The following is a 19,604-nucleotide window of genomic DNA, read 5'->3' as shown; positions in this document are numbered from 1 at the left end:
AGGGCTTCCCTGGGGTTGACCCGTCGGTGACAATTGCGGCATAACAAGGCTCCCACTTTCTCTTTTCTACCAAAGTTAGTGGTTCGCCCCTTGCCCAACATCGTCTCCCCCCTCTCTCTCGCGCACACACACACACACACACACACTCCCCTTACTACAACATTTCTAAGCCGCGAGTATGGGAATGACAAGAGCGAAGCTCAGGTCAGTCCAGTGTGACGTTGGAGTTTGATGTTCCCTTTTCTGCGTTTCCCATTATTTTCTGCGTTTCCCATTATTAACAGTCTGCCTTGGGACAGGAAGGCTAAGGATCTAGCGGACGTGGCAGGAACCCCTAGCCCGCAGGTGTGTGAAAACAACACCTCCTTGTCCGCCACCAAGTGGGCGAGTGGCTTAGACCCAGACCCCGAAGCGGGCAACAGCCCGGCAGCTCGGGGGAGGAAACGGCCGCGAGCTTGGGTCACCCTGCCCGCGCGGCTCGGGGAGCGGGGTCCGTTCCATCCCAAGCCAAGCGCCCCACCACCATTTCCACCGCGCTGAAGCTCACCTCGCCAGTAGTCCCGGGACCCGCTAGGAGCCCTGCGGAAGCAGAAAGCCGCAGGCTTCGCTTCCGGAAATAACCTAGGTCTGCGGGCCGACCGTGCCGGCTCCCTCGACCATAGAGGAGAGGCCGTTCTCACGCCGCAGATTCTCAACCCCAGGCGACCTCCCCACTGCCTAGAGCGGCCGCGCCGGGGAACGGTGTGCCGCATGCGCACTAGTGCGGCCCGCCCATTTGACGCGTGGTCTGAGCCCCTAAATCACAGCCCGAGGGTGGGGAAGTGTTTTTCCATTAAGCCTCGCTCCCGGAACGTGTTCCTGTGTTTACATGATCTAGCTTCGGTTAGACATTAAAATAATTCTCACGCTGTCCTGTTTGCACAGCAATAAATCTTACCTTCGCAATCCACAGAAAACCAGAGGCCGGGCTTAAAAGTTTTATTTATAAACCCGGAGCCGTGGAGCACGTCTTTAATCCCAGCACTCAGGAGGCATTCATTGTAATAGGGGATACAGAATTTACCATTTTAACTTTTTCCTTTTTGAGATACAACCTTTATAGCCCAGGTTAGTCGTAAATCTGAGATCCTCTTAAATCAGTCTCCCCAAATGTTTTGAGCACAGGTGTGTAGAGGAGGAGGGAAACCTCGCTCCCCAGTGGGGGTTCCCTCCCAGACCAGAGATTAGGCACAAACCACACCCAAACACCGGTTTTCACAGACGGATAGTTTACTAACCAGGGAAGAAAAGTCAAGGTAACTGTTTTCTAACTTAGATAGTAAATAGCAGCGAATGACCATGCAGGCGTAATTTTTTTTTTTTCCTTTCAAGACAGGGTTTCTCTGTAAAGCTTTGGAGCCCCTAATGGAACTCGCCCCGACCACACAAGAGATCAGCCTCCCTCTGCCTCCCAAGTGCTGGGATTAAAGGCATGTGCCACCAACCACCCAGCACTCAGGTTTAATTTTTAAAGAGATTGTGGGTTATGGAGAGGGAAGAGAAGAGGAGAGGTGGGGAAGGGGAGAAGGGAGAAGGGTTGGGGAGAAGTAGCAGCTGCTTCTCCAGAAGGGGAGGGAGAAAGGGGGGCAGGAAGGAGATCTGCTTGCCTCAGTGAAGGGAGGGTGGGGAGAGTTGGGAGTGGGAGGCGCTTATCTCTTAGGGGACAGGGTACCCAGGTGACTAACCAGGCCAGCAGATTGCAACATCCACTGCCCTACTGTTCAGGATATCATGCATGTTCTTCTGTTCTGTCTTCCTATCTCTTATCTTCACTTTTTTTTTTTTGAGACAGTATTGTAAAGTTTTTGTGACCCAATAAGCCTCTCTGCCACTGCAAGAATTCAAATCAGGGCCGGGCGATGGTGGCGCACGCCTTTAATCCCAGCACTCGGGAGGCAGAGGCAGGCGGATCTCTGTGAGTTCGAGACCAGTCTGGTCTACAAGAGCTAGTTCCAAGACAGGCTCCAAAGCCACAGAGAAACCCTGTCTCGAAAAACCAAAAAAAAAAAAAAAAAAAAAAGAACTCAAATCAGACCAAATCAAACAGAATTAGAAAAAGCCCAGGTTTATGGATACCTTCCAGCACTTTAAAGAGGAAAGGAGATGGGGAGGGAAGACTGGAATACGTTTGTTCTCTGGGGGGCAGTTTAAATACCCTCTGGGGAGGGGTCATCATTTGGCGGGCTTTCTCAGAGGTGAAGTCTGACTGAAGCAACTCCCAGGGGAGGGGGCATGAGATGGAACTTCCACCCAAACACTCCAGACTCTTTAGGTATATGGATGCAGGGACTGGGGTAAAGCCTTAACCCAAACAAGAATCTCACTACATAACCCTGGCCAGTCTGGAACTCAGAGATGTGTCTGTTTCTGCCTAAGGTACAGGCTTGAAAAGCATGTGCCTCCACACTCAGGTTGTTTTTTTTTTCCCCTTGCTTTTTCGAGACAGGACTTCTTTGTAGCTTTTGAAAGCTGTAGTGGAAGCCAAGAGGTGGTGGCACACACCTTTAACCCCAGCTCTCAGGAAGCAGAGGCAGGCAGAATCTCTCTGTGATTTTGAGGCCAGCCTGGTCTACAAGAGCTAGTTCCAGGACAGGCTCCAAAGCTACAGAGAAACCCCGTCTTGAGAAACTTCTCCTGGAACTCACTCTGTAGACCAGGCTGGCCTCGAACTCACAAGAGATCTGCCTGTCTCTGCATTCCAAGTGCTGGGATTAAAGGCCTGTGCCACTACCACCTGGCTTTTATTCATTCTTATTGAGGGTCTTATCCAGGTCTTGTTTTATAATATTTTTATTTATTTATTTATTTTTTGTTTTTTAAAACTTTTTCTGTGAAACAGTCCTGGCTGTCCTGGAACTTGCTCTGTACACCTGGCTGGCCTCAAACTCACAAAGGTCCTCCTGCCTCTGCTTCCTGAGTGCTGAGATTAATGCGTGCACCACTACCGCCTGGCTACTTTTATTATTTTTAATTATGTGTATGTGTGTGTCTGTGACTGTGTTGCATTGTGCAAGTGAATGCATGTGCCATGAAGGCCAGAGGCCCTGAACTGGAGTGACAGGCAACTGTGAGTCTCCTGATATGGGTGCTAGGAACTGAACTCAGGTCCTCTGCAGGAGTAATGGATACTCTTTTTTTTTTAAGATTTATTTATTTATCATGTATACAACATTTCTTCCATGTATGCTTGCATGCCAGAAGAGGGCACCAGATCTCATTATAGATGGCTGTGAGCCACCATGTGGTTGCTGGGAATTGAACTCAGGACCTCTGGAAGAGTAGTCAGCGCTCCTAACCTCTGAGCCATCTCTCCAGCCCAGTAATGGATACTCTTAACTACTAAGCAATTTTTCTACTTCCTCATTGATGGAGGAAGGTCATTGGTTAAATAAAAAGAAACTGCTTGGCCCTCATTGGTTTGAAGATAGGTGGGAGGAGTAAACAGAACAGAACGCTGGGAGGAAGAGGAAGTGAGCTCAGACTCCACAGCTCTCCTCTCCGGAGCAGACGCCTCAGAGAGAGACGCCATGCTCCCAGCTCCCAGGCAGACTCATGTGATGAAGCTCCGACCCAGGATGGACATAGGCTAGAATCTTCCCGGTAAGCGCACCTAGGGGCGCTACACAGATGATTAGAAATGGGCTAAATTAATATGTGAGAATTAGCCTAGAAGAGGCTAGATAGAAATGGGCCAAGCAGTGATTAAATGAATACAGTTTGTGTGTTGTTATTTCGGGTAAAGCTAGAGCTAGCCGTGTGGGCGGCTGGGTGCCGGGGACGCAGCCCCGCCGCCCTTAATACTACACCTCATCTCCTGGCTTACAGGCAAGCCTCCCTTCTCTTTAGCACCCCTGCCATATCTAATGATCTCCCTCCTACCATGAGGTCTGATCACGGTCTCAAACTCTGACTCCTAGTAAAATCTCATTCATGAAGAGTATTATTTGTCAACTTCCTTACCTAGGCTGACCTCAATTTCTTTTCTTTTCTTTTCTTTTTTTTTTTTTTTGGTTTTTCAAGACAGGGTTTCTCTGTAGCTTTGGTGCCAGTCCTGGAACTAGCTCTTGTAGACCAGGCTGGCCTCGAACTCCCAGAGATCCGCCTGCCTCTGCCTCCCAAGTGCTGGGATTAAAGGCGTGCGCCACCATTGCCCGGCTCCTCAATTTTATTGTATTGCTATTATTATAGTTAGTTAACACATTGTAAGACCCTGTTTCAAACTTCTCCCACTCAACAACAAACCAATCAGTTATTTATACAGATTGATTTGTGTATAATTCTCTCTCTCTCTCTCTCTCTCTTTCTCTTTTTCTACAGCGTTTCTTTATGTACCGTTGGTTGTGTTGGAACTTGCTATGTAGACCAGGCTGTCCTTGAATCCGGTGGTCTGCCTGCCTCCCAAGTTCTGGGATTAAAGGCGTGCGCCACCACTATTCACCTGTATAATTCTTTAAAATTCACATATTTTAAAATTCAACTGAAGTTTAGGAAGATTGGCTGCATTACCAGGTTACTAAATGGTGGAGCTAAGTTTCACATAGCCCTCTGGACAACTTTATAGTGAGGTTTTTGAAAGACCGAGTAGGAATTCACTCCATCAGTTCGATAAGGGTATCTATTATGTGTCAGTCCAGTGAAAGGCATGGGGGATCAACAACGATCTCCAGCCAATATGACTCACCTCTTACGGCTCCAGCTTTGCCCTTTCTGCTTAGCTAAGAAACCCTGCATCCTCATCACTCTCTGTTGCTGCACCTTCCTTGCTCTTTATCTCCATAGCAACTACCATGTTTCCAAAGGGCAAGTCGGATTTTCCTTCCTACTGTTGCCAAGTTGAGACCCCCAGAGACACCACCGGAATCCAATCAAGTCCAGAATGCAAAAGCAAGGTTTATTCTCCAGCCAGGCTGGGAGTTCATCCATTACGTACAACGCAGCGCAGTAGAGAAAGCTCCCTTCCTCATTTGGGGTTGACTTATATAGGCAAAAAACACAAGCGGGGTTCATTTTGGATCAAGGGGGTTGGTCTTGCTAAATGAAGGATGGGGGCTACTTCTGCACACCCCCTTCCTCCTTTAAGTGGCAGCTTCTGCTTCTGTGCATGCCCCCCTCCCCAAGCAGTTATGTCTGCTTCTGTCTAGACCACAAAGCTGGGTGTCAACAGGTAGGGTTAGCTGCTAGGAACATCTTGGGAATCTTTTGGTTTTTACTTGAACCCAGTATCCTAACCAGCTCTTGATCTTGCAAAGTTTTTAAAATTTTCCATGTCCTTTCACTACCCCAAGTTTTCTGCTCCAATGGGACAATCACCATGCTTTTTCATCATGGTATCCCCATCCTTCCAGAGAGGTAAGGAATGGGAACTCAGTAAAAAGGGGCTGAGAGATGGTTACTTGGACAGCAGTACTTGCTGTCAAATCCACAAGACTTGAGTACAAATCTCCAGCACCCTTGTAAAAAGCCAGAAACAGCCCTGAAGGCCTGCACCGCGGGGTTCGGAGACAGAGACTGGTACCTTAGGAACTGTCTGGCCAGCCGTTTCTGTTGAAACAGATTCAGTGAGAGACCCTCTCTCGAGGAAGGTAGACAAGGAGAGACCTCACCAAGGTCCTCCTTTGCCTACCACTGGCAATCACCACACACATGCACACATATACCTCTCCAACGCTACCGCATAAACTCACAAATAACACACACACGTATGATATATACACACATGTATGTACACACACAACAAATGTACACACTTTTATTCTTAAAATGTTCGCGGACACACACAAAACATGTATGTATACACATACACACAACATGTATGTATACACGCACATATATATTTTTACTTATTTACTTCTAGAGAGCTTCTCATTTTGTTGCCTAAGTGGCCTCAAATTTGCTATTCCCCTGCTTCACCCTCCTCAGGTCCGGAATTTCAAGTCCAGGGAAAAAAATCTCTAGATCAAGTCAAGCGGTGTTCGAGGTCACCTCGTTCTACAGTGCGAGTTCCAGGACTGCCAGAGCACAGGAAAAACCCTAACCAAAAACCAAACCAAAACAACAACAAAAATCTGTTGGTCAACCAGGGGTCAGAACAGTTTGGCCAGTGTTTGTGGGACTTTGTGAGCAACACCACTTCCTGCCCCCAGACAGCCCGGAGGCCTTCAGCCTCCGTCCCGCCCCGCCCCGCCCCGCCCCTGCCTTGACGCAACTCTGACGCAGGCGCAGCGGCGCGCGCTGTTTCCGGAAGTGTCCTGGCCGTCTGTTTCGTGGCCGCCTCCGACACCTGGGTAGCTGTTCTTTGCTGTGGAACTCTGCGCGTGGACCGGCGTCGGCCTGGGCGGGGCCAGGGTTCCGTCTGCGCCGCAGAATGGAGATAATCCGGAGCAGTGCGTGTCTGCCGTGTCCCCCCTCCCTTGTCCCCAAGCCCACCCAGAGTGCTAGGCCCAGACCTCGTGTGCTTGGCGGAACCCGGGGCCAAGTCAGTTCTGCTGCTGGGCTTTGCATCCTTGTCCCTCTGCGAACCGTGCACCCTTGGCACGCTTGCCGCTCTTCCCCGTGCACCTCCTCTGGCCTACCCTTCTCAGTCGTGCACACTTGGGGGCTTGGACTCTTCTGCCTAGCCACCCCTAAAGAAGTTGTCTCTCTTCGGTCCTTGCAGACCTTAGGGACTTGTCCGTCTTTTCCGTGGCCCTGGGCGCTCTTCCGGACCCTTCTCTCCCATCTCCTTTTAGTTGGTGGGCTAGAAGGCCGGCCATCTATTCTGAACCTCTTCTTGGTTTCTCTGCAGATTTTAAGATTAATCTTCACAAAGTGTACCAGGCCATAGAGGAGGCTGACTTCTTCGCCATCGATGGGGAGTTTTCAGGTATCACTCCCTTAAAAGCTCGGGGTTTACACCTTGTATGGCTAAGGCTCCTTTTGTAATCTTGCTAGTTTTGGCAAAAGCGTATGAGAGATGCAGTGGTTCTGTGATTAGTCAGACTGAAGTTTGTGGAAACAGATTGTGGTTCTGGCACTGCTTAAAACAATTAGGTGTTTATGGTTAAAATGCAGAGGGCTGCTGGGCGGTGGCGGTGCACACCTTTAATCCCAGCCCTTGGGGGGCAGAGGCAGGCAGATCTCTGTGAGTTCGAGGCCAGCACATTTCCCCAGCCCTATTTCAGTTATTATTAAGTAGTTTTGCAATTTGGTGGCATTAATTACACACATGCTGAGATGCAGTCGGCGCTGTCTATCTCTGGAATTTTTTTCCTTTAATCTTAAACAGACACACTACTCAAGGAATTATCCATTACCTCCTTTGCCTCTGTCTGCCATCATTGATTGTGTCTTGGATTGTGGCCACTCTAGATACATCATGTAAATGGTATTTTGTGACTTGCCAGGGCCACACTTGAACGGCAGATAAGGATATTACTAATGCTTTAGTAGCTCAGTAGATACATGTGTGCGTGAATATGTCTTTAAGTATGTGTACATCCATGTGCATGAGCAGAGGCTAGAGCTCAACATTCATTGGTTGTTTTCCTCAAACTACGTTTTTTTTTTTTTTTTGGAGATAGCATCTCTTACTGAACCTGGAATTCAGTGATTCTCCTTGATTGGCTGTCTGGCTGATGTGCTCCAGGGATCCACTATCTCTGCATCCACAGTGCTCCATGTAGCTGTTTGCATGGGTTCTGGGAATTCCAACTCAGGTCCTCATGCTTACACAGCAAGCGTTTTGCTGACTGATCCATCTCTCTAACCAAACCCCAATTATTATTTTTCTTTGAATGTAGGAATCCAGCTCAGGCCCTCTCATGTGCATGATGAGCAAGCACTTCTACCAGTTAGCTACACCCAGCGCACACATTAATGTTAATTTTAAAAAAGTGTGATATACACACTTGGAATTAATTTTAAATAACAGGGATATGAATCGGCACTGAATGAAGACTCTAGCAGAGGCAGTTTTATAATGAACCCAGTCCTTGTTTGTTATCATCCAGGAATCAGCGATGGACCTTCCGTCACTGCATTAACAAGTGGTTTTGATACCCCAGAAGAGCGATATCAGAAGCTTAAAAAGGCAAGTGGATATGCTCAGATGTCTTTCTCTCTGCCATGTGGCTCCTGCTGTTGAATTATGAAAGGGTGGAATCATTAAACTTACACTTTCGTATTTTGTAGGTGAGGTGTATCTTCTTTTTTTTTTTGTTTTTTTTTTGAGACAGAGTTTCTCTGTAGCTTTGGAGCCTGTCCTGGCACTAGCTCTTGTAGACCAGGCTGGTCTTGAACTCACAGAGATCCGCCTGCCTCTGCCTCCCGAGTGCTGGGATTAAAGGCGTGCGCCACCACCGCCCGGCTTCTTTTTTTTTTTTGGAGGTGTATCTTCTTAACACCAGCCACAAAATAACATTTTAGTGATGTTTAAAATAGCAAAAGTTATTGTTTGTTGGAAAAAATTCTGAGTAAGGGCTATTATTTCTTAAAATTAATTTGATGTGTAAGAAATAAATATGTAGTTGTAATAGTTTGGAAATAGGCTTAATGCTATGCTCTGGCGATGGTAGATAGCTTCTTAGTTGGGAACAAATTAAGAACTGTGTATAAATGAATAAGACTACTGATGTATAACTTGCACAGTCTGTTCTGCTGAAGTTATGTTGAGTGATTCAGAAAGGCTTCAGATTGAGAGTATTTGCTCATGTCAGATATATGACTCTCTTGTGATTGATTTTTTTTTTTTCCTTTGCCAGCATTCTATGGACTTTTTGCTGTTTCAGTTTGGCCTTTGCGCTTTTAAGTATGACCACACAGATTCCAAGTAGGTTGTCTTAATAGTTGGGAATTCCTAAGCTGTCTCCAAATATCACCCCTAAGTGTCCTTTTCTCTTATTTTCCCAGGCATATAACGAAGTCGTTTAACTTCTATGTTTTCCCCAAGCCTTTCAGTAGGTCCTCACCGGACGTCAAGTTTGTTTGTCAGGTTAGTAGTGGAACTGCACTTTTTCTACTTATGAAATGCTGTTGGGATGGAGTGGAAATGAAGAATTCCTGTAGATTTAGCTCTAGGGCTGAGCTGTAGGTCAGTTAGCAGAGTGCTTGCCCAGCGTGAATGATGCCCTGGGTTCTATCTCCAGGACCACATAGGGTGCGTGCCTGTGATAACAGCCTCAGTAGGGAGGTGGAGGATCAGAATTACCTGGTGAGTTTGAGGACAGTCTGGGCTATATAAGATCCTGTGTCATCCCCCACCCTGCAAAACAACAAACAGACAAACAACTAAACAAAACCATAAAACCAAGCAACAAGATTTAGGCATTGAATAAGTTATCTCACCTTTCTGACCTTCATTTTTAGGTTTTTAAATTAGTGATATTGCTAGCTCCTCTTTATTTCAAGATATTATAAGAAATAGGCTCTAAAGATAAGCAGATGGAAATTAGATCCTGCACTGTATTTTTTATTAATAAAGCTGAGTTGGGGATCATGACATTGCAGTGGGACTCCATTTGGGACATCTGTCTTCCTCTGTATTTATCCTACACCAGGACCCCAGACTTCTCCTTACCTCATTATCTTTGTTCCTTCCTCAAGGGTAGAGCTTTCTTTTCTGAAAGAGTCAAACTTTTTAAACCTGGGTCCTTTCCCCTAACTAACCAATTCAGAAACAGAAGGTGGAAAAGACTCCATTTTCCTTTTGAGAAGAACACGAAGTAGAGAGGCAGGGAGACTTCCCCTGAGACTCTTGTGGTCTCTGGCTTGGCAGATACTAGGTAAATAAAGTTTCCCTTCTGCCTGCTTGGTTATTTGTTGTCGTGAATAAGCAGAGTGTATGTGGGTGTACTGTGGAAGAGAGGGGCTGCCTCTTTCCTCTGTAATCCTGCAGCTTAGGTGGTCTTTCCCTACTAACATGAGTTCATCTTAGTCTTTTCCTTTTTTGCCATAAAAGTGGTAATACATCTGTGGAAATCCAGCACAGACTCCTGGGTACTGGGCACTTTCTTTCTAAAGTTACAAGATAAGGGCTAGGAATGTAGCTTAGTAGGTAGAGTGCTTGCCTAATATGCACAGGTCCTTGAATTTGATTCCCAGCACTTGCATAAACTGAACCCAAAGGTGTAGATAGACAGACAAGTGGCACATACCTGTAATTCTAGGGTCTTACGCATAATAAGTAAACATTTTATAAACCGAGATACCTCCCTGGCCATAAAGTTGTATTTTTGTTGTTGTTGCTTGCTTGTTTTATTTAAAAGTCTATAACTGCAGGCTTTGGGTTTATAGCTGAGTGGAGAATCAGGGCATGATAGCCAGGATCAGTAATCCCAGGGCTGCATGTTGAGACAGGTAGGTTCTGAGGGGAGGTGCCCGCTGGCCAGCCAATCTGGCTGAAAAGGCAAGCCCCAGGTTCAATGAGAGACCAAAAATTAAACTGGAGAGTGATTAGGACCTCAGGATTCCACATATGGCTGTATGGTTGAGTTGAGTGCACCTGTGCGCATCTTTATACATCATATGGGCAAGTGCAGATATATACATACAGCAAAGAGAGAATGATACGAAGATGCAGACATGCATAGACACGTGCACCCTCTCCCACATACTACATACACATAGACACATACCTCCATCTGCAGAACTACATTTTACAAAAGAGGTAGGTGCTAGAGTATGAATAGATTACAATTATGTCATCTGGGACCTAAAGGCAAAACATCTTACTGTGTCCTTGAAAGTTCAGTGTGTTTAGCACAGAGCTGCTAGGTAAGATGCAGGAATGGGCTGCGGAGACTTCCAGGCGGAGTGAAGCAAGTGAAGTTGCAGGATGGCATTTATATGCTTTTTGTCTTTTCTACTTCCCACCTTCTCTTTCTCTCTGTGTTTTCTGAGACTTGTTCCAATGGAGTTCAGACTAGTTTCAGAATTACTAAGTAGTCAAGGATTGACTTGAACTTCTAGTTCCTGCTCGAGGTGTGTCTTTAATAAATGTTTAAAATAGTTGGATGTATATGAAAGAATTTTTCTAGAATGTCTCTGATTTATTTGCCAGCAAGTGGTTGACTTGTCTACCTGTTTTATATTCCTATACCTCGGTTTATGTGAAATTTCTTGCATGAGAAGGGTTTCTAGAGGAAAAACTTTAAGCAGCCCCGGTTTGGCACCTGGGAGACAAAACACCTATCCATGTCCTTAGCATGTCTGACAGAGATGGAGTGTTTGCACAGCTGTGTAAGACTTAGGGAGAGTGCCAGGCAGTAGCTCACACCCTTAATCCCAGCACTCAGGAGGCGGAGGCAGGCGGATCTCTGTGAGGCCACCCTGGTCTACAGAGTCCTCTTTAGTTACTTTGAGGAAGGGCTTCATGATTTGGCCAAATTCATGCACTATTTCTAAAATTATTTACTTAACTCTGATAAATCTATTCACATCTTCCAGGTGCAGGATGTGTTTGTTTAGTCAGGTTTGCTAATTTTTTTTTTGTTTGTTTTGTTTTGTTTTTCGAGACAGAGTTTCTCTGTGTATCTCTCTGGATATCCTGGAATTTGCTCTGTAGAGGCTGGTCCTGAACTCAGAGATCATCCTGCCTCTGCCTCCCCGACTGCTGGGATTAAAGGCGTGCACTACCGCCCGGATGGATCTTGAAAATTAAAAACACCCAATTGGCCGGTGGTAGTGGCACTCACATTTAATGCCAGCACTCAGGAGGCAGAATCAAGTGAATCCTTGTGAGTTCAAGGCCAGCCTGGTCTACAGAGTGAGTTCCAGGACAGGCTCCAAAGCTACACATAGAAACCCTGTTTTGAAAAACCAAAAAAAAAAAAAAAAAAAAAAAAGAAAGAAAGAAAGAAAAACATGCAACTGGCCAGGTTTGGTGCACAGGCCTGTCATCCAGCTGCTCAGGAGACTGAGGCAGGGAGCAGCAGAGCTTGAGCCTTTAATGGACTACAGGCTAAGTTCAAAGCTATCTTCGGCAACTCGACAACTCAGTGAGACTTTATCTGAAGAAAAAACAAAACAAAAATCTGAGTGTTGAGGATACAGCTCCTTGGTAGAGCGCTCGCATAGCGTGTATGAAATCTTGGGCTGTGAATGTAGCTAGCACATTTGGTAGCGTGTGTGCCGAGAGTGAAGTAAGCTTTGGAGTCCATCCCAGGACTCAGACTGGGTATGGTTGTGCACAGTTACAGTCTCAGTCCTTAAGGAAGGGGGAGGATTAGGAGTTCGGTCCCTTGAATCCACTTGCAGGTGGAAGGAGAGAACCAACTCTGCCAGTTGTCTTCTCGCTTCCACACCTATTCCACCACCACAACGCTCACATGCACTGTTCTAATGAGAAGATGGCCTTCTGGGTCTGACTCTTCAGTTTAGACTTGAGGCTTTATGAATGTTCTTATTTCTGTTTACAGCCTGTCAGTCTAGTAAGAGCGGGAGCCTACTGCTACTGGGGAGTTAGCCGTCCACTCTGGATTTTTAACACTGACATGTGTGTTGTCTATTTTCAGAGTTCCAGCATCGACTTCCTAGCAAGCCAAGGATTTGACTTTAATAAAGTGTTTTGCAGTGGTAAGACTGACTTTGTAGTTGATAAAACTTTAAAATCCTTCAGAAGTAAATCTCATTTCGCTTGAGAATCACCATTTTCCAAAAGCCTTTTTATTTTATCAACTTATAGTTCATCATGGAGACAGTGCTAGGTTTCATGTTCAGTACTGCATTTATAGATGTGTGCTGCCTCACCCAGCTTGTCCGTGGGTGCTGGGGCTCCAAACTCTGTTCCTCGTGGCATGTATGAAGTCTTAGGCTCAATCCCTACTTCTCAAAAACAGCAGCAACCCACAAAGAGAGCGTTTTGGGCTGTGAATGTAGCTAGCTCATTTGGTAGAGTGTGTGCCTAGCCTGAAACAAGTTTTGGAGCCCCTCCACATAGCAGGTATTTAACTGACTGAGCTATGTCCCTGAACCTCTATGTTTAATTTTTTTATTAAAATAACATTTTTGCTCTGGGCGGTGGTGGTGCACGTTTTTAATCCCAGCACTTGGGAGGTAGGGCAGGCGGGTCTCTGTGAGTTCCAGGCCAGCCTGGTCTACAAGAGCTAGTGCCAGGACAAACACCAAAGCTACAGAGAAACCTTGTCTCAAAAAAAAAAAATGCATTTTTTTCCATGATATTTATTGAGGTCTACATTTTTCTCTGCTCTCCTCCCTGCCTCTCCCCTTTTCCCTTCAGCCCTCCCTCATGGTCCCCATGCTCCCAATTTACTCAGGAGATCTTGTCTTTTTCTACTTTCTACTTCCCATATAGATTAGATTTATGTAAGTCTCTCTTAGTGTCCTCATTGTTGTCTAAGTTCTCTGGGATTGTGGTTTGTAGGCTGGTTTTCTTTGCTTTATGTTTAAAAACCACCTATGAGTGAGTACATGTGATAATTGTCTTTCTGTGTCTGGCTTACCTCACTCAAAATAATGTTTTCTAGCTCCATCCATTTTCCTGCAAAATTCAAGCTGTCATTATATTTTTCTGCTATGTAGAATGTATCACATTGTATAAATGTAACATATTTTCCTTATCCATTCTTTGATCGAGAGGTTGTTTCCAGGTTCTGGCTATGACAAACAAAGCTGCTATGAACATAGTTGAGCACATGTCCTCGTAGCACAATTGAGCATCCTTTGGATATATACACAAAAGTGGTATTACTGGGTCTTGAGGAAGGTTGTTTCCTAATTTTCTGAGAAATCGCCACACTGACATCCAAAGGGGTTGTACCAGCTTGAATTCCCACCAGCAATGCAGAAGGTTCTCTTTTCCCCACAACCTGTCCAGCATAAGTTGTCATCAGTGTTTTTGATCTTGGCCATTCTTACACGTGTAAGATGGAATCTCAGAGTTGTTTTGATTTGCATTTCTCTGATGACTAAGGATATTGAATATTTCTTTAAGTGTCTTTCAGCCATTTTAGATTGCTCTGTTGAGAGTTCTCTGTTTAGGTCTGTACTCCATTTTTTTTATTGGATTATGTGATCTTTTGGTGTCCAATTTCTTGAGTTGCATTTATTTTTTTTAAATAGTTTATGTATATTTTTATGAGCATTGATTGTTGTTTTGGCTTGCATCTCTGTGTGAGGGTGACAGATCCTCTGGAATTGGAGTTACAGACAGTTTTAAACCGCCATGTGGGTGCTGGGAATTGAACCTGAGTCCTCTGGAAGAGCAGTTGGTGTTCTTGACCACTGCGCCATCTCTCCAGCCCCCATTTTTGCATTTCTTTGTTACATCTGTGCCCATCCAGTGTGTGTGAGTACAAGAGCTCGGAGGAGGATTTTGGGTACTCTGCATCTGGAAGTAAAGGTGGTGATGCGCTGTCTGATGTGATGCTGGGACCTGAGCTCAGACCCTCCAGAACAGTAGCAAGTGCTTTTCACTGCTTCAGCTCCACCCTCTCTTTTGTAACCTGGTTAATTCTGAGTGAGTAAGAGAGTAGGTAGTATTTCCTTAGATTGTAATTAGGTCTCTTAAAGATAGTTCATCTTACCCCTTCAGGACTTACTCACATCTGTCCAAATGCAGGAATGTTTCCTAGGTCCTGCCAGAGTGACAGGTGCATTTCCTACTTAAGCCTTCTGGTCACAATCTCCCGTCCCCATTACTGTTTATTATAATGGAGACAACTCATGGGGAGAGGTGAGGTCTGTGTAGCTGGCCTGACTCCAGTGGCTCAGCTGTGGGGCTCTTGGACTGGACAGCATGCTGAGGAGGGGCTGTGCCTTCCTCATGTGCCATCGTCACTGTAGAGCATGAGGCATCTTTTTCAGGGAGGAGACTTACTATTTGTTGAATGTTAGTGCTGGAATATTGGATAGTAGGACATAGTAGAATGGCGTTCCTTTCTCTTAAATGTTTGGGAGTGAAGGTGGTAGGTGGTACATCAGTCAGGCAGGCAGTCAGTCAGCCTGCCTATGTGAGACCCAGTTTCATCCTTAGTATTACAAAAAAGAAAAGAAGAAAATAGAAGGAGTAAATTTTGAGAGTCAGATGTGGTAGCTGCCCATAATCCCGTAGCTGAGGCAGGAGAATTGCAAGTTCAGTGCCAGCCTTGGCTTCAGTAGCAAGAGGCCCTGTCTCAAAACCAGAAGCCCTGGAATAACTCTTCTGCTGGAAGTTCTTCCTGGGGCTGTCACAGGCTCCGTGACATCTGGACATTGTATAGGAGCTTCAGGGCTGTTACAGGCTCCGTGATGTCCGGACATTCTCCAGGAGCTTCAGGGCTGTCACAGGCTCCATGACGTCCGGACATTCTCCAGGAGCTTCAGGGCTGTTACAGGCTCCATGACGTCCGGACATTCTCCAGGAGCTTCAGGGCTGTTACAGGCTCCGTGACGTCCGGGCATTCTCCAGGAGCTTGAGCTCCAGCTTGGCGTTGTTGTTGGTCTGTCTAGCCCTTCTCTTGCTCAGGGTGACTTTGACATCCAACAGGATGGTTAGGAATGCCCAGTTTGTGCATTTCTTGAGGAAATACTAACTCGGATTGATTTTGTTGTCAATTAACATTAGCATCCAGTGATGATTCCTTTGCTTCTCCCTCTTAGAGCGGTCCCTTCGTTGGCTCTGCATATCTTTTTTCTTCATTTGGTTTTCCCTCACAGTGACCTTTGCTCATTTGATCAGAAGTTCCCTTTGTGGCAGAACAGGCTACTTCTGTTATTTCCTTCATGTTTTTATTCATAAATGCTCAGAACAGCATCAGGGCCGAGTAGTTATTGAAATGATGAGTGAATACATGAACAAGCATCTCTAATGATCACTTACCTTCTGTGGTTTTTGTTTTTACAGTATAGTTAAAATGTGTTTTCTGAGTATGATGGGTTTTTTTTTTTTTTTTTTTGGTTTTTCGAGACAGGGTTTCTCTGCGGCTTTGGAGCCTGTTCTGGAACTAGCTCTGTAGACCAGACTGGTCTCGAACTCACAGAGATCCGCCTGCCTCTGCCTCCCGAGTGCTGGGATTAAAGGCGTGCGCCACCATCACCCGGCTATGATAGGTTTTTAGTTAGTTAAAAACTTTTGTGTTTAAGCCAGGTGTAGTGATGCACACTTTTAGTCCATAACTTAGGAGGCAGAGACAGGCAGATCTATGTGAGTTCAAGGTCAGCCTGGTCTACATAGTGAGTTCCAGGAGAGTCAGGACCACATGGTGGGACTCTGTCTCCAAAAACAGAAAAAAACACCCCCAACAAAAAACCAAAACGAACCAACCAACCAAAAATAGTTTCATGGCTCAGAAGTTAAGAATGGTTGCTTTTCTTCCAAGGGGGTGGAGCTTGGTTCCTATCACCCACATCTGACAACTCATAATTGCCTGTAACTCTAGTTCTAGGGGGTCCAAGGCCCTCTCTGATCTCCGCAGGCACCTGCATACAAGACACATACACATAAGGAAAAATAAATTAAAAGGAAGAGTTTTCTCTGTGAAATTATTATGTCTTCTAATGTATCCTTTAAAAAATTATGTGTAGGAATTCCATATCTGAATCAAGAAGAAGAAAGACAGCTGAGAGAGCAATTTGATGAAAAACGTTCTCAGGCCAATGGGGCAGGAATTATGGCAAAATGTCCTGTGACAGTTCCTGAGGACCAGAAGAAGTTCATTGACCAAGTAGTGTAAGTTCCTGAAATGACATGCCACACGGGTTGGGGGCTGTCTCACCTTGGGCAGCACCTGCAGGGAACCTACATAGGTGTGATGTCAGAGGCAGCATCTTGATTGTGGCAGGACTTCTGTCTCCCACACAACTTGTGCTTCATATGCACAGGTGTTCACACGAGCGTTCACCGGAGTTGCAGGCTTTAATTGTGGCTTATCTAAATATGGCCAATAGCAGCAAGTTGCATCGTGTTTGGGCCTGTTCCATGCTGCTATGTGAGGGCCTCAGCAGGTGTGCAGATCTGTCTGGACCAAACCTTCCCAGAATGTTGTTCCGTATTTACTTTTTTTTTTTTTTCTCACAGTGAAGTTTTGACAAGAAAATGTGTCCTGGGAGGAGTATCTAGTCTATCTAGTCTTATATAGGTTAGTCACCAGTATAGTAGCTTTATTAGAAAAGTCAAAGTGTATTGCTAGTATTGATGAATTCTTTCTTAAAATACTTACAGATTGTGTAAGTGGTATTTATACACTCATGTGTGGGTGTCTGCGTGAGGAGGTCAGAGAAGGGGGTTGGGTATCCATCTGCATCCCTTTGCTTTATTTTTGAGGTGGGGCTTCTCCTTGTAGCTGGAGCTAGGCTGACAGGCAGCATGGCTCAGTGATCCTCCTGTCTTTGCCATGCCCACTCCCAGCACTGGGGTTGTAGCTGTGTGTTAAGTCCTGCCTGGCTTGTTGGTATTGGAATCTGCACTTACCCTCATGGTTGTGTAGCAAGCACTCTTGTCTCTGCATATCTAATATTGATTGTTTGAGAAGATGTTTTAATTTCGCTAGTGACAGCAATAATTCACACAAAGCATATGTAAATCCATTTTTTGTTTTTATTTTTTTAAATTTACTTACTATGTATGTAGTGTTCTGTCTGCATGTATTCCTGCAGTCAAAAGCGGGCACCAGATCTCATTACAGACAGTTGTGAGCCACCTTGTGGATGCTGGGTATTGAACTCAGGAACTCTGGAAGAGCAGCCAGTTATCTCTGAGCCATCACACTACCCCTTAATTTTTTTTTTTTCTCTTGGTTTTTTGAGACAGGGTTTCTCTGTAGCTTTGGAGCCTGTCCTGGAACTAGCTCTTGTAGACCAGGCTGGCTTCGAACTCAGAGATCCGCCTGCCTCTGCCTTCCAAGTGCTGGGATTAAAGGCGTGTGCCACCACTGCCCGGCTTCTGTGTAGCTTTTGAGCCTGTCCTAAGCTCACTCTATAGACCAGGCTGGCCTTGAACTCACAGAGATCCCCTGCACTGCCTCCTGATTAAAGGCGTGCTCCACTACCACCTGCCATTTTCTTTGGCTTTGATTATCTTTTTGATATGCTTGGATTATATGGAAAAAAGACCTATAAGCATAAGACATATGTTCTTGGGGCTGGGAATGTAACTTAGTTGGTAGAATGCTTTCCTAGAATGCACAAAGCCTAGGGTTTGGTCTCCAGCACTGCATGAGCTGAGTGCAGTGGTGCACATCTGTAACCCTAGCATTCTGCTTGTGAGGTGGAGGCAGGAAGAGCAGATGTTCAGGCTGTCCTCAGTACATAGCAAGTTTGAGGGCAACGTGAGATACATGAGACTGTCTCAAAAAAGGAAAAAGGGAAAAAACTAGACTGCTTTTGTATGTGGGGGCATGTTCCAAAAATAGAATTCAGGCTTTTGTTCATGCTAGACAAGTGCTGTACCACTGGCTTCACCCCAGCCCTGTGCTTTTGAATGTAACTTGCTGGTTACTTGAGTATGGATTTTGAGTACAATGACTGTTCTGATCACTTCATTCCTTCAAGGTACTTATGGTCCTTGTCTGATTCTTATTCATCAGAGAGAAGATAGAGGATTTCCTACAAAATGAAGAGAAGAAGATCTTGGATCTAGAGCCGTGCACTGGGTCAGTTCCTGTTTGTTGCATGCATTCCTTTGTAGGAGAGGAGTTCTGCTTTTTGATGTGTGTTCCCTCCCTCCCTCCCTCCCTCCCTCCCTCCCTCCCTCCTTTCTTTCTTTCTTTCTTTCTTTCTTTCATTTTTGGTTTTCCAAGACAGGGTTTCTCTGTGTAACAGCTCTGGCTATCTGGAACTCACTCTGTAGACCAGGCTCTGCCTCCTGAGTGCTTGGATTAAAGGTGTGCATCACCGTGTCCAGCATGTATGGTCTTTCTACAACATCCTATAGTCCTTCTTTCACAGATGTGCTCCTAAGACTTGTCGCACTGACACAGTGGGAATGTCTGTCTACTGAGACTCACAGTCAATACTTTGTCCCATCCTTGGACAGAGCCTTTAGGTTGTGCCCAGAAGCAGCGTCATTAGCCTGAAGGAGGGCTAACCATATGAGGATCTCAGAAGAGAAGGAGTCACTGTCAGGTCCCCTCTGTTCTTTTAATTCTTTCTACAGAGAAAAACCAAGTCAGCATGTGAGAGAACATCTTAGCATCTCTCCTCCTTTACTCATGGCACACTTCACAAGGGTGTCAGGATGCAGATGTCTATTCTAAATTCTTCATGCAGCTGCAGGCAGCAGTATGTTTGATCCTAATTTCTACCTTATCTTTAAAAGCAATATAATAACTTTAAAATTCTGATTAAAAACACATGATGAGTCTTTCTGCCTCACAAATGTGCCTGTGTTTGTTATTCCCACCACATTCTAATGAGGTCACTAAATTCAGTCTTTTCCAAGCATTGACTAATTCGTTAGGGTTCACTCTTAATAGCCCACGTTAATTCCTTTTCTTGTTTTATAGGTTCCAAAGAAAACTTATTTATCAGACTTTGAGTTGGAAGTAAGTATTTGAATTAGATGCGAGAGAGCTCTCAAGGACTGGGATTTACTAAAGTATAATCTTTGGTTCTATTTCTCATGAAGTTTTCAGTTATGGGTGATTTGACCCTAT

General features: G+C 45.3%; 2 protein-coding genes across 3 annotated transcripts in view; one reads left to right on the top strand and one right to left on the bottom strand.

Moving 5' to 3' along the window:
- The window catches only part of Bfar (bifunctional apoptosis regulator), a 31,658-nt gene extending 30,952 nt beyond the window's left edge, over positions 1–706 (bottom strand). Inside the window, exon 1 of the mRNA XM_041676242.1 lies at positions 548–706. The gene's annotated coding sequence lies outside the window, so the exon portion shown is untranslated. The remainder of the gene's footprint in view (positions 1–547) is intronic.
- Positions 707–6,293: 5,587 nt separating this feature from the next.
- Parn (poly(A)-specific ribonuclease) overlaps positions 6,294–19,604 on the top strand; it is a 91,210-nt gene continuing 77,899 nt past the window's right edge. For both annotated transcript variants that reach the window (XM_041676564.1, XM_041676563.1), the window contains exons 1-9: positions 6,294–6,422; positions 6,824–6,901; positions 8,028–8,107; positions 8,778–8,845; positions 8,926–9,007; positions 12,528–12,588; positions 16,537–16,681; positions 18,537–18,602; positions 19,455–19,493. In XM_041676564.1, coding sequence (XP_041532498.1) covers positions 6,404–6,422; positions 6,824–6,901; positions 8,028–8,107; positions 8,778–8,845; positions 8,926–9,007; positions 12,528–12,588; positions 16,537–16,681; positions 18,537–18,602; positions 19,455–19,493 — 638 coding nt within the window. In that variant the 5' untranslated portion in view covers positions 6,294–6,403. The remainder of the gene's footprint in view (positions 6,423–6,823; positions 6,902–8,027; positions 8,108–8,777; positions 8,846–8,925; positions 9,008–12,527; positions 12,589–16,536; positions 16,682–18,536; positions 18,603–19,454; positions 19,494–19,604) is intronic.

The sequence above is a fragment of the Microtus oregoni genome, unplaced genomic scaffold, assembly GCF_018167655.1.
Source record: "Microtus oregoni isolate MIOR12 unplaced genomic scaffold, Mior012 000027F_ref0000203, whole genome shotgun sequence".
In the NCBI taxonomy this organism is placed as follows: domain Eukaryota; kingdom Metazoa; phylum Chordata; class Mammalia; order Rodentia; family Cricetidae; genus Microtus; species Microtus oregoni.
Note: the sequence above shows the minus strand (reverse complement) of the source record. Positions and strands in the feature narration are given on the sequence as shown.